Genomic DNA, 13,646 nt, shown 5'->3' on the forward strand with positions numbered 1-13,646 from the left:
TCGGTCCATTGTGGATCATCTGATTCGTCTTCTAAAATACATTCTGTATATCATGGCCCTTTTCCCTTTTTTTCCCCAGAAAATGCACAACTCAACACAAAGAATAAGTGGAATCCAAAGAACAACAAAAGGGGGTGGGAAACGAATCCAAATTCCTGGCGCCGAGAAATACCAAGGCCGGGCCAAGCCCAATACATATACACATGCGCGAAAGATGGCAAAAAAAGGAAATAGTGGAGAGTGAAGAGGGCTGTGAAAGAGGAAGGCGTGAGGGAAAAAGCGACAATAATACAGCCAAGGTCAAGCCAAGGAAAAGAAAGGGTGTAGGTTCTCGAATTTACTCGACGCCGTGGTTATCGGCGGCACCCTCACCAGTGAAGGAGCCCAGCTTGAGACCGGCATCCATGGCGACCATCTCCGCCAAGATCTCCAGAACCTCCTTAGGGACGGTCTTGTCGTAGATGGAGATCAGGTCCTTAGGCTGGGGGTAGACCTTGAGGGCCTTGTAGAAGGCGAGAGCGGCCTCAATCTGGCTAGAGCCTGTTGCATAAATTATCAGCATCTTGTCCAATGATCGTTGGTTCCGTCTCCGGGGCTATCAGCGGCCGCGGTTGTTGTGATACGTACCATCCTGGCACAGTCCTTCACCGGTAGCAACCTGGTTCATGAAGTAGGACTCCTTCTCCTCAAGATCGGTGGGGAAGCCCTCCTCCTTGGCGCGTTGCACGACCTGCTTGATCACCTCACGCTGCTGAGCACCCTGGGCCTCGACCTCCTCCTTCACGGCCTTGGCGAGACGCTTGTTGTTGCGCTTCAGGGACTTGCGGAACTCGGCATCGGTCTGGCGCTTGTGATCGAAGTAGGCAGCGTAGGCTGATTGAGATGGAAATTAGATGGAACAAATTGCGTTGCCGGCAAAGTCCGAATGCTTACCGAGCAGACCGGCGACGATAGTGCCGGCGGAGGCGGCGACCAGGACAGATGTGCGCATTATGAAGGATTAAAAGGTGTAAGGTGGAATGAATGACGCGACCGGGCTCTAGAAAACAGCGATGGGGTTGGAAGGTGACGAAGCTACGTGTTTTGGGAGGATAAATTTGAATTGGACAGGAAATTTGTTCTTCCGGCCTTACTACTCAGCTTCGGGTCGACGTCACTAACACAGTTCACAATGATGTTGGACATTGGTAAATGAACTTCAATTGATTCAAATGGATTGAACAAGTATTCTACATCACATACACAGTCAAGGCCAGCTCCATGCCACTATTTCAAGCCAGAGAGATGACTGCATGCACAATGATACGTCATCTCATTAACTAGGCCACAATCAATTAGACCAAGTAAAGATGATTTTGTCGAGACTACTTTTATTGTTTAAGAGGTAGATATTATGCTCGTATGGAAATGATATCCACCTTTGATCGTAGCAAAAAAACAGTTCGCTGTCCTTGTTGCGTCGAATAGATGATACCTACCGCTAGCCCGATACGGGAGCCTCCCAACTTCCCCTTGTCCAATCTCCAAACGTCCCATCCCATCCCCAATCACAATAATGGAAGGCCGAGGTTTGACTCTGCGGAGTAAATCTCGCCGTCAACGTCCTCAAATCAGTGCTCCGAAACCTATCTCCAGTCCCTTACCGCCAAACACCAGAGCCCCCGATGCCGGCCAAAACGCTATCCCCGCTGGCAAGGACCGAGCTCCCCAGAGCGATGCCACCGCCGATTTGGTGAAAAGACGGTACTCGACCAGATTCAATAACCTCGGCGACATCGATACTAGTGCACCTCCTGTCCCTGCGCTACCCCCGCCGGTGCCTGGGGGTGGATATGGTGGGCTGCCATCGACCGCTGCCCCAGGACAGCCATTGCCAGTAGACGGAGCTCCCTCGTCATCGCCTAAAGTGGATTTGAATGCCCTGCGAGACCCCAGTTTACCAGTAGAGCGATGTACGTGCGTTATCATATCCCCGCCTGGCTCAAGCTAACACGTATCCAGATGTGGCTAATCTCCTTGCGAACGCATCCGAGGAGGATATCCAAAAATACCAAGAAAGCCTCCGCAAAGTCAAGAATCGAACCTCCACCGACCTCCAACAGAATGTCTATCAGAATCGCACACAGTTTATCAAGATCAGTAAAGAGGCCGAGAAGCTCAAGGACGAGATGCGGACCCTCCGGACCCTCATGGCCGAGCTCACCAATGCTCTCGGACAGACGACCGTTGGGAATACCCCGAATCCCATGTCTCCCGTCGACGACCAATTCCCGAAGCGATCAAATCGCAGCTCCGTCGCCAACTTGGAAAGCATGTGGAGTGTCCAATTGCAGACCCTATGGAAAAGCGTGGAGGGCTCTCAGAAGTTCCTGCCGGCGGTGCCTGGGCGACACATTGTGCTAGAGACGGGCCACTGGGCAGAGCTGGACTCCGCCACCTGGAAGCCAAAACGACCAGTCCACATTGTCTTGTTGAACGACCACCTGTTGGTCGCTGCGAAGAAGCGCAAGCGTGTGGATCACAACAACCCCGCTCACCATGGACCGATTCCAACCAAGTTGGTTGCGGAAGAGTGCTGGCCGCTGCAAGATATCGACATGATTGACTTAGCAGCAAATCTGGGGACCGGTGCGGCGCGAGAGGAGGCCCTGGATCGTGGCATTGGCAATGCTATCAGTATCCGCGTGGGGTCGAAGCCATTTACCTATCGCCAGGACAAACGGGATACATCTACCAAAAACGAACTCCTCGCGACCTTCCGTAAAACCGTGGAAGATTTGCGGCGGAACTTACGATCGGAAACCGAAGCTGCCAGCAAGCCTCTGGAGGCTTATGGATATCTCGCTGGACGACACACGTCGTTCTCTCAAAAGGCCGATCAGTTTGAGCTTACAGATAGCCCACGCGACAAGTCAGATGTGCGCATTGATGTGGATGGCAAGCAGCAGAACCTCCGCTGGGTGGAAGGACAAGTTGACGAGCTCGACATCGATATTGCGCTGCAGCGTTTTGAGGCCGCGGTGTTTAGCATCGAAAAGCTTCGAAAGCTAGCGAAGGGATTGAAGGGAAATTCCATTGCCCAGGACGTGATCAATGTGAAGGTTGATGGACGTGCAACACGACTCGCTGGAATACTCTCTCGTGCGCTAGTCGACACACACTCGTTTCCCACGGCGACGAAGACCAATGTCTCCTGGTTGACTCGCTTAGGATTTGAGGATCAAGCCCGTGAAACGTACTTGAGGGCTCGAACTGACATTATTGCGAAGCGTATCCGGTGAGTCCCATTGATTGTAGTACATAAGCCACTTCTAACATCGCAACAGGGCCTGTGTATTTGAGGGCGACCTTCCTCTCTACATCTTCCAGATTTCATACGTCTACTTCAGTCTCATCAAAAACACTGTCGGCATCTACCAGCAATGTTTCCCCAGTTCAATGTCCAGCTCGTCTATCCGCTGGGCTAAGCAGCATCTGGACGGTTTCAACGCTTTGCTCAGTCGCCAGCTCAGCAGTGTGCAGCGGGGCACATCAATTTGGGATAAGTGCCTGGAGATTGTGCATGAGCATGCGGCACACTTGAACAGCGTAGGAATTGACTTTACGGACTTGGTGGCGCAAGGATTAGACGACCCGAATGAGAACGGTGGTCCACGGGCTATACAGCCAGGTGAACTTGCTGCGCCATCTACTCTCGCCAATCTATAGATTTAGTGGCATATAAATGACCTTGGATGCGAAGGAGACCTTACGAGAACATTAGGGAATGGAATTGAACTTAAGATCCTTGACGGAATTTGACATACATTCATTCACTGGTGTTTTCCATCTACATGTACCTATCCATGGACCCAAGGAGGTCTACGGGCTCGTACCCGCTACTTTGAGGCCCAAGGCTTCACTGATTCTCTAGTCCTCGAGCAGCAAGTGATTATCAACCGCCCAAGTAGCGACTCGTCAGTGCCGATAACCGTCCAAGCTCAAACATCCGGAAGGTCGGCGATAGGATCCTCTATACAGCGTGCTGCTTTCATCTAATCCGACAACGGGGCACTCTCGGGAGACCGTGCAGCTAGCTCTTCGGAACGCAGTAATTTTACAAAGCCTGTTTTCAAATGACGCACGAGGTAGGAAAACATCATGGAAGCCCTGCTGATTCGTTCGAGTCCGGTTATTTCGGCATCCTGATTCATTAGTGGCCTGCAGGCTGACCATAAGCGGTTGCATCCGACGAGTGGGGGCTTCGGAAGCTGGGCGCCACAATATACTAAGGACTTCGGGTCAGCACCACCACAATGCACACCAAATATAGACTAGTCACCTTAGTGAAGCTTTGCAGAGACAAGACTGTGTGGACTACCTCGTCCGAGTGGGTACGTCGTGCACACGGATGATCGACCGGGAAGCCCCATTGTCATTAGCAGCGCCTCGGAAGGACCTGATAGCACATCATACAACAATCTCCAGATTCCGAAGATTCGACAATACCTCAACCATGGATCGGATAACTAGTTTTGCGATTGAGGATATACGGCATCTCAAAACAGTCAAATAGTCTGCTTGAGAACACCATCATCCCTCATTCCATTCACCATCGCATCTCAGCATCTCAGCATCTCAGCATCCAGCATCCAGCAACCAGCATCCAGCAAGCAAAAGTCATCTGAAGCCAAAGCCAGTACACTATTTCATTACCAAACATATACTTCAAAGAAAAAACATCACCAATCTTCTACAAAAAAAAATGGGTTTCCAAGACAAGCGCGTTGTTGTCGTCGGCGGTGGTCTCGGCGGCATGGCTTTCATGAACGCCGCCCAGTACGCTGGCGTGAAGAACATTCAGTGCTACGAACAAGCCCATCAATTCGGTGAAGTCGGCGCCGGAGTCGACATTTCCGCCAACGCAAACCGTATCCTCGATGCATTTGGCCTAAAGGAGTCTCTTCTGAGCCGCTCTTCGCCCCAGCTACCCTACTACATGCAATACCACAATTACAAGTCTGGCGAGTACCTCGGCCATATCGAAGAATTCTCCGAGCCGCATGCCCGTCTGATTCACCGAGCTCACCTCCTCGACTCTCTCAAAGAGCCTGTCCCGAAAGAGCTTCTCCACCTGCAGAAGCGTCTCGCACGCCTCGACCGCAATACCAGCCCCGACGCCGCGCCATACACCCTCCACTTCGAGGACGGCACCACCACCGATGCTGACATTGTGATCGGCTGCGATGGCATCAAGTCTCGAGTCCGTCGCGAACTCGGCTTCGGAGACTCGCCCAATTACTCCGGCCAGGTCGTTTACCGTGGTTTCGTCGAGTACAAGGATCTACCCGAAGAGACCGCCAAGTTGCTGCACAATGTTGTCAACTTCCGTGGCCCGAAGCGGCACATCCTCTGTCTCCCTATCGGTAACCCGGCTACTAAGACAGACCGTATTGGTGTTATTGGATTTATGTCTGAGCCCATTGAGTCCTGGGATTCGGAGAATTGGATGGCCCGTTCGGACATCAGCTCCCTGCACGAACATGTTAAGGACTGGTGTCCACAGGTCCAGGATATCATTGAGGGTCTCCAGGCTGGATCGCCTGATGGCCGTATGCTCAAGCAGGCGCTGTACGTGCGCGAGCCGATTGAGAAGTGGTACGAGATGAAAGAGGGCCAGAAAGACGCGGGTATTGTTCTTCTGGGTGATGCTGTGCACTCGACACTTCCGCACCAGGGTAAGCTATATAGATATCTATGCTTCTACGAAACCATGACTAACATTTGATATAGGCCAGGGTGTCTGTATGGCGATTGAGTCTGGCATCGCTCTAGCGACTATTCTCACTCACTGGAAGAATGACGACTTGCATGCTGCATTCCAGTTTTATCAGGACTTGCGCAAGCCTCGCACGGATCGAGTTACGAAGACTAGCTTTGAGGCTGGAAAACTTGCTAGCTCGGATGACCCTGATCATTTGAGTGAGACCTTCAATCCCCAGGCTTTGATGGAGCGTATGAAGTGGATTATGGAGTATAATGTGCTTGATGACTTGAAGGCCAAGGGTGCTGAGTATATGGACTTTACTGAGTCGCAGATCTGAGGACCTTAGAGTCATGGTCGCGAGATGATAGATTTCTTGTTTTTAGATCTTCTGCTATTGTTGTTTTGGCTTTAGTCTTGCGTTAGGATCGATAGAATGAATCTTTAGATTTGGATGCCAATGTTGCGAGGCCTGCACAGGCTATGGTCTTATCCCGCTTGATATAAACTTCCAGCTAGTAGGCTTAGGCAATTTCTAGCCACAAATCGAATGATAGCGTACTGTTTCTGTAGTCTACTCATGTAGTCCGTTTCAAACTGATCAACGCCACTATAATAAATATTTATTCTTGTGGCATCGGAAGATAACTAGTTGAGCCTTCGTATCATTTGTGGTCGTTGTGGGCATGGCTTTGCCATTGCCGGATCGACACTTGGGCAACACATCTCCGATTATGCTGCCATCATCACTAGGCAGCACCATCACTTCTTCCGAGTCTTTAAATGCAGTCCTCTAGACCGCCCCCCGGTCAGTAATAGTTTGAAATTTGGTCGGTCTGCATAGCGATCGAGAAGGAGTGCCTTAACTTCTTTACCGTATATGGGATCCCCAGCCGCAGCTTTCACCAATTCGTGGGTCATGGTGATGTAGTCTCCATAACGATCGAGAAGGAGTGCTATTACCTCCAACTTATCACTGAAACAATTTCCAAACACCTCCTTCACCACTTCGTTGATGACTCTTTGGTCTCCGCAGCGATCGAGAAGTAGTGCCAATACTTCTACTTTATCACTTAATGGATTTCTGATCACCTCCTTCACCACATCGTTGATGACTATCTGCTCTTCATAGCGATCGAGAAGGAGTGACATGATTTCTTTGCCACTTAAGAAATTTATAGCCGCATCCATCACTAGCTCGTTAGTGACGGTGATCTGGTCTCCATATCGATCGAGAAGTATTGCCATCAATTCTCCACCACTTGTGGGGTTTCCAGCCGCAATCATCACCAGCTCATCAGCGATAGTGACCTGGTCTCCATAGCGATCCAGGAGAAATTCCAATATGCCGTTCTTCCACAAAAAGGCTTCAGCCGCTGCCTTAATTATCTCATTGATAGGTGTCTGATCTCCATTGCGGTCGAGAATGAGTGCCATCACTTCTTTACCATTTATGGGATTCAGAGCCGCAGCTCCCACCAGCTCGTCGGTGATGGTGATATGGTCTTCATAGTGGTTGAGAAAGACTGTCATAACTTCTTTGCCATGCCATAAGTTTCCAGTCGCAGCTTCCACCACCTGTGTGGTAATTTTTCCTCCCTGGCTTAAGAGGACAGCAACAATATTGTGATCTCCCCACTTAGCAGCATATTCAAGGGGTGTTTTACCTGCGCTATCTATACAGTTAATGTGAACAGCATGAGTGGCATCCTCTGAACCCTGGGCTCCCAAGCCAAGGGCAAAATCCACCAAAGCGGAAACTCCCCAAATTGCAGCTACGTGGAAGATGGAGAACCTCTCCGGGACTGGATATGAAGCCTGCTCTGACCTGACTTGCTCTAACCACCGTTCCCGATAAGGAGAATCGATTTGGAAAAATTCCGCTTGGGGACGCTGAACCTTAAAACTGAACTCGGCCATGCGCGCATGCTCAGTCCAATAGAAAATTGCATATTTCGAGAAACCGGTGTGCGATTCGTTCGCGCTGCAGAACGGCTCTAAGAGGAGATCAACACACCGGTAAGCAAGCTGGGCATGTGCCTCAAGTTTTTGGATAAAGAAAGCCCCAATCAGATAGTCTTTGACTGATTTATGTAACAGAAGTACCTTCTCGTCCTTAATGATGATCATCAAGCGGTAAGACTCGATGTATTCGCGCGTAAATTGTAGCCTTGTCTCAAAGTCTTCTTCCTCCTGGTACAGCTGGCATGCTTCAGAGAGCTCCGAGACAGTCAATGGTCGTAAACATACAGCTATGCAGCTTAGGAGGCGTCGAATATCATCAATATCGTTCTGTTCCAAAGTCATGTCGAGAAGCGTCTTATAGAGCGAATCAAGTCCCTTCGGTATGTTTTTCAAAACATTGATGACACGGTTTGAAGGAATATCCTTGAGCTCGTTGCACGCTATACCGATCCAGAGGAAAGTTCCTTCGGCTTTATCTTTGAGAATTTGGGATACTCGATTTTTGACTTTATTCGTATACCCTTTCCTTTCAGCCAGGTAATTGACTTTCTCTTCAATAAAAAGATTGATATCCTCTTGTCTTTCGGGGAAAGAAGCCAAATCTTTGTTCGTGAATATTTGCAAGCTTTCACGTATCTCGGAATATGGCCTACTAGTGACCAACAACCGGAAATTGGACGAGGCGTCCTGGCTCTGCACAGTTTCTTCAAGTTGTGCCAATAAGATCTTTTGCGAATCTCCATCGCATTCATCCAGCGCGTCAATGATACAATATTTTCGACCCGTGTTCTGATCATCCACCATGGTCATGAATATTTCCCAGAGAGCGTCGAACGACTTGAATAGCTCTATCCCACGCTCATGGTATCTTGGAAGGAGGTAATCTAGAAGCTGATCGTGCTGCTCAATGAGCTGGTGGAGAAGTCCTCTGACAACCGAGGTCGCGGTCCTCTGTTTGTCGAAGCCAGAGTCACAGAAAAAGTAGACTAGCGTTTCCCCGTTCATATTGGAAAATGTCTTTGGCAGCTCCTCTGTAAGGAATATAGCCATGGTTGATTTCCCAGTTCCTGGGTTCCCATGGAGCCACAGGGCCTGGGCCGGTTGTCTCTCGGAGCCCACCATCACCGTCGGTTCAGAACCAAGCCAAGTAGTAAGTTCTTTCGTGTGGAGTATCCACTCGCAAGAGCCGGAAGCATGGCCTCCTTTTCTGCGTCTCAGTGCTTTCCGGTCTTCAGACGGATTTGTCACGAAAAGGTCGCGTTGACAGTCAAAGCGCTTGTCTGTCCAATTGCCTAGAACCTAGTCAGCAGAGCCCATTCAAATAAAACAGGTAAAAGCATACCTAAGTTGAAATCCCGCCCCACCGTAACATTTCCATTCCCGCTGTTCTGTAATCCATGCCCATGGAAGTAGGATTGAGCAGTATCCGCCGCTGCTACAGGCCGCCTTCCAGGTCTGTCCTCTGCTAGCGATTCCTCAGTAGCCCAGCGCTTCATGGCTTTACCATTCATGAAACAATCCCTTCAAAGTGTTTGATATAGCCAAGCAAAATGGTTGGAGGCTATTGAAAAGTATTGTGGGTGAGCTGAACGCGGCTGAAACCGATGGGAGTTAGGCGCCGGACCTGCCACCTTCGTTTCATATTAAATCATTTCCCGATATTTGCTTTTTCTATCTAACCCCATATGGAGTAGAGGTTATATAAATGGTATTAAATATGGGAACACACACTCTCTTACAGTAAGTCTAGCACCTCGAAGGTAGTATTGAACATCGCGATTCTACGCTTCTCTCATCTACACATACCGGTGGTTGCCTATAGACACCTCGTACAACCTGTGATAGCTTGTGTTGATGTTGTTTCTTATTGCTGGATCGACCCGCACACCTTCGAGTGTGCTGTCAACGAGCGTTCCTCTCTTCGAGGGGAAGTCAGATGAGGGGTGAAAGGATGATGGAAATACAACAACCGTTTACCACGCTAGTAATGTACAAAAGTACGGGAAAAGCATATATATAAAGATAAATGTAGTAATTTCTGTCCAGCGGCTACTTTGTGTCTTGAATTTTATCATTATCACCAGAGGGAAATCATCTTGAAGCCCAGAAGCCTTCAATTACACTGGACCTAGATCGTCAGAGCGATAACTCATTACTGCTAAGATGACAGGTAGATGAGCCACATCAGCCCAGCCAAGAAATACCATGGTCTAACCAGTCGCGCAGAACTTGCCTATGAAAGGTACACAGTTGGGATCGTTTGCGCTCTAGAATTTGAGATGAGCGCTCTGCGTTACATGCTGGACAAAGAACATGCGCGTTTGCCCAGAAAGCACGGCGACTCGAATATGTATATCCTGGGAGAGCTCAGTGGCCATAATGTGATCCTTGCTAGCCTTCCAGGCAGCCAGGGGAAGAGCGCGGCAGCTGCGGTCGCGAAGGACATGTCGCGCAGTTTCCCATCGATCGAGCTACGATTGATGGTCGGTATCGGGGGAGGTGTTCCGAGCGAAAGAAATGACATCCGCTTGGGTGACGTTGTCGTGAGCATGCCCGACGGCCAGCATGGCGGTGTGGTGCAATATGACTTGATCAAGAACACGGACAATGGTATCATCTTGAAAGGGTTTCTTTGGCCGCCACCAGAGATTTTGAGAAGTGCTGTTTGTATTATGCAATCCGATCATAGAGTTTCGCAAAACAGGATCCCTGAGTTCATGTCGGCCATATTCCAGAAAGGCGACAACCTGCGTGTCGCCTACCAGCGGCCAGTAGAGCCAGATGAGCTCTTCCAGTCGATATACCGACATGTTCGCAAGCATGAAACTTGTCAGCGCTGTGATAAGACACGATTGGTCCATCGTCCGGCCCGGAGACCAATCCCCAAAATTCATTATGGGCTTATAGCGTCTGGAGACCAAGTCGTAAAGAGCGCCTCAAATGCGGCAGAAATCAATAGGAGGGTGAATGGCGATATCTTGTGCTTCGAGATGGAAGCAGCAGGTATCGCAACGGAGTACTCTTGCATCGCAATCCGGGGCATCTCCGACTATGCAGACTCTCATAAAAGCGACAGCTGGCAGCATTATGCTGCGGCTGCGGCTGCTGGGTGCGCTAAGGAACTTCTTTCCTATGTGAGCCCACGGCAGCATTTCACGACGACTGAAGCCTTCGGTCGTCATGGGCCTGACTTGTTCGCCGGCCGCCGCCTAGCTGCGCAATCCGTCTTCCGCGGTCAAGGAGTGCAAAACTCAGGATCTGGTAATGTATCTGTGGGAAGAAATTTATATATCAATAGTGGCAGGTAGCAAAGACACTCACTCAATCGATCAATATTTATGGTTCTATTCAATTGGTGCCTAACTTGTATCATAATGGGACCATGGGCGATGCCGCCATGGATTAGACGAATATGTTTTTAACGAAGTAAAGAGTGATGAAATATGCCGGATATTTCTGATTACAGACCAGAAGCTGGTTTGAGCAGATTTTTGATGATTTCAACCTAAGTCGAATTAGCAATCGAAAGCCCAAAACCGAACGAGTATTGAGAGGGCCAGAGATGTTTAATTTGAAGTCCTATGAATTAGTCACGTCTCTAATACTAGTTATACTAGAGTGGACGGGGGGATTTGCAGTCCTTGGCGCAGTTCATGAAGCCGATTACGATCTGTTCTAATGTAACACCATCCCAATGCTGAAACTATCCACAAAAAGCTCACCTACAAGTTCCCAAAGACCTTATGACGACACAAAGGACAAGAATCATTGTCACTTAACCACGACATAGCACACGCATAGCAATACCAATGTCCACAAGGTAGAACAATTACCGTAGCATCATTTTCAAGCTCATTTCTACAAACAGCACAGTCAGCCTTCTCACCCAGAAAAACAATTTCACTCACCGTCTGCCGAGGCAACGAATCAATAGCTTCAGATATGGACTGCTGAGGAGCTCCATGACTGATCCCACCCCTAGTAATCCATGTGATATCAGGTTGAGCTATATCAACATCAAAATTGACAGTTAGTTGACCATGGAAGTCAAGGTTGGGGTCAGGAATAAGGCGCCGAGCTCCAAATGGAAGCAGCTCCATCTCCTGCCCAGTGAGCAGAGTGGTAACTCCTTGACCGGAACCTGAAGGCCCGATAAAAACAGAGTGCCAACCCAAAAAGTATATATCTATGTTATAAGCAATGAATTCTCGTTGTCGCAGGATGGCAATGCCCTTCTGGAAGTCATCTTCGCCGAGTGTTGATAGGTGAATTATAACGTCGTCTGTGGCCTCTTGTTCGGTTCGTCCATTGGAAAGTCTTGCCTGCAAGCGTGTGTCTATCATAATTGCCATTTCGGCGTCACGTACTCCGTCTAGAATGTCAGTCTCCATTGAGTGTGGATTAAGTTGTAGATGTGCGAGGTCAAGTTCAAGTTGGTGATGCAGGTGATTGCTTTAAATTATTTGTTTTGAGAAGGAATATGGATTTGAAGTGTAATCGAAATTCGGAAGCCCGAAACCCGAACTCTCTTTATACTTACTGATTGATTTCCGCGACTTGGCTCAATCTATTGTAGTGATTACCTCCATTGTGGCGCACAATGGCTTTCTATTCTTATTTAAGTACAAAGACGTAACAAAGTGACTGAGGACATATTTGATAGCCGTGAACAAAAAGAAACTGTTCCATTCATATGCAATTTGTCACGGAGACTTAAAGGATATTCAAGAAAGACAAAGACGGTGATTTAGCTCAGCGAGCCATAAGTCCCAGTCAGTTAATTCATTGCCTACAAAGTATAAGCCTCTATCATTGAATGATATTCGTCTTCATTGTGTTCTTTCAAGCGGCATTCATCTTGCCTGTTATCTCATCCAGATCATAGGCTACTACCCAATCGCCAGCAGGCTCATACTCAGGTAATTTGAGTTCTGGGTTGCGCTTGTTTATCCCCTTGGCAAACATAACCCTAGCGTAGACCGGGTCGAATACAAATGTCGTTTCGCCGGTTTTGCCATTTTTCCGTTCTGCTGTGGCCGTAATCTCATCTATAGCGGTGTACTCGTCCGGGATTGGTATGGTCGCTTTCTCAATCTGATTCTTGATATGCTGAGCGGTGTCATGATCGAGACGGGTGTCGATAAAGTATAAACTGTCCACCCCGGTTGCTGCCACATATGGAGTATCCGGTGCGACGATCTGGAAGCCATACGATGTTTCGATTATAGTTGGTACGTAGCTGCTATTTCGATATTCTTCTTGGTAGGTTGGGGAGCCCTCGCACGGTCGGACCGGATTCAGCAGCATGCTGATGCAGAGTAGAGGGTAGAGCATATAGCATAGAAAATAAAGTGGTGATATGAATAAGTGCACATAAGTACTTAGGTCCCAGATTACAGTGAATGGACGGTGATGAAGGGCAGAGTCAGCTCTGTGGGTGAATCTTGGAAGCGTAGAGAATGTCAGCGCTTGGAGGTCCCAAGGCGTACTTCTGGGGGTGCGGAAAAAAAGATAATGCAATCACGCCCGGACTACCTACGGAGCTGCGGAAAGATAAATAACGCAATCACGTGTGATATACCCTGAGAGTTGATTACAGTTTTGGACACTAGCAGTCCTGGCGTTCAAAAAACAGAAAAAGACACAAGAAGATAAGGCTACGAGCTAAGCTAGAAGTTGATACCACGTCGGGCTACTACGATATATCGGCCGTGGGTCCATAACGGAGAAGCCTATCTCTGATAAGATTTCTACGCTTCTTTTTAGGTTGACTCATGAGGTGCTCCACGGTGCTCATTAGGGTGTGCATTTGACTCCTATACATACGGCCATATACAGCTTCGGTACTGGACATGAAGACGCTCAATTTACACACAGGTTTGTTTTGGTTTGAACGACAAGTAAAAGCATAAGACATACCCGACTTGCCTTACTGAGA

The 13,646-nt window shown here is 48.7% G+C and overlaps 7 protein-coding genes across 7 annotated transcripts; 3 read left to right on the top strand and 4 right to left on the bottom strand.

Moving 5' to 3' along the window:
* Nucleotides 1–2: 2 nt before the first annotated feature.
* On the bottom strand, nt 3–1,076 carry N7503_000207 (TOM complex receptor protein TOM20). Its single transcript, XM_057059768.1, has 3 exons — nt 934–1,076; nt 628–873; nt 3–540 (listed from the first exon to the last, which is right to left on the bottom strand). The coding sequence occupies exons 1-3, from the start codon at nt 989–991 to the stop codon at nt 338–340; spliced, it is 507 nt and encodes a 168-aa protein (XP_056926691.1). The 5' UTR covers nt 992–1,076; the 3' UTR covers nt 3–337.
* Nucleotides 1,077–1,555: 479 nt separating this feature from the next.
* On the top strand, nt 1,556–3,746 carry N7503_000208 (exocyst subunit EXO84; the record flags this gene model as incomplete). Its single annotated transcript, XM_057059769.1, has 3 exons — nt 1,556–1,952; nt 2,002–3,277; nt 3,327–3,746. 3 exons carry the CDS (start codon nt 1,556–1,558, stop codon nt 3,706–3,708), a joined length of 2,055 nt encoding a protein of 684 aa, XP_056926692.1. The 3' UTR covers nt 3,709–3,746.
* A 998-nt stretch (nt 3,747–4,744) lies between these two features.
* Nucleotides 4,745–6,083, top strand: N7503_000209 (uncharacterized protein; the record flags this gene model as incomplete). The annotated part of the gene is made up of 2 exons (XM_057059770.1): nt 4,745–5,717; nt 5,773–6,083. The coding sequence occupies 2 exons, from the start codon at nt 4,745–4,747 to the stop codon at nt 6,081–6,083; spliced, it is 1,284 nt and encodes a 427-aa protein (XP_056926693.1).
* A 422-nt stretch (nt 6,084–6,505) lies between these two features.
* N7503_000210 (uncharacterized protein) lies at nt 6,506–9,204 on the bottom strand (the record flags this gene model as incomplete). Its single annotated transcript, XM_057059771.1, has 2 exons — nt 6,506–9,000; nt 9,051–9,204. 2 exons carry the CDS (start codon nt 9,202–9,204, stop codon nt 6,506–6,508), a joined length of 2,649 nt encoding a protein of 882 aa, XP_056926694.1.
* A 678-nt stretch (nt 9,205–9,882) lies between these two features.
* On the top strand, nt 9,883–11,016 carry N7503_000211 (5'-methylthioadenosine/S-adenosylhomocysteine nucleosidase family protein; the record flags this gene model as incomplete). Its single annotated transcript, XM_057059772.1, has 1 exon — nt 9,883–11,016. The coding sequence occupies one exon, from the start codon at nt 9,883–9,885 to the stop codon at nt 11,014–11,016; it is 1,134 nt and encodes a 377-aa protein (XP_056926695.1).
* Nucleotides 11,017–11,321: 305 nt separating this feature from the next.
* Nucleotides 11,322–12,099, bottom strand: N7503_000212 (uncharacterized protein; the record flags this gene model as incomplete). Its single annotated transcript, XM_057059773.1, has 2 exons — nt 11,322–11,405; nt 11,617–12,099. 2 exons carry the CDS (start codon nt 12,097–12,099, stop codon nt 11,322–11,324), a joined length of 567 nt encoding a protein of 188 aa, XP_056926696.1.
* Nucleotides 12,100–12,550: 451 nt separating this feature from the next.
* On the bottom strand, nt 12,551–13,015 carry N7503_000213 (uncharacterized protein; the record flags this gene model as incomplete). The annotated part of the gene is made up of 1 exon (XM_057059774.1): nt 12,551–13,015. One exon carries the CDS (start codon nt 13,013–13,015, stop codon nt 12,551–12,553), a length of 465 nt encoding a protein of 154 aa, XP_056926697.1.
* Between the last annotated feature and the right edge of the window lie 631 nt (nt 13,016–13,646).

Source organism: Penicillium pulvis, assembly GCF_028828015.1.
Source record: "Penicillium pulvis strain IBT 33274 chromosome Unknown contig_10_segment0_segment0, whole genome shotgun sequence".
Lineage (NCBI taxonomy): Eukaryota > Fungi > Ascomycota > Eurotiomycetes > Eurotiales > Aspergillaceae > Penicillium > Penicillium pulvis.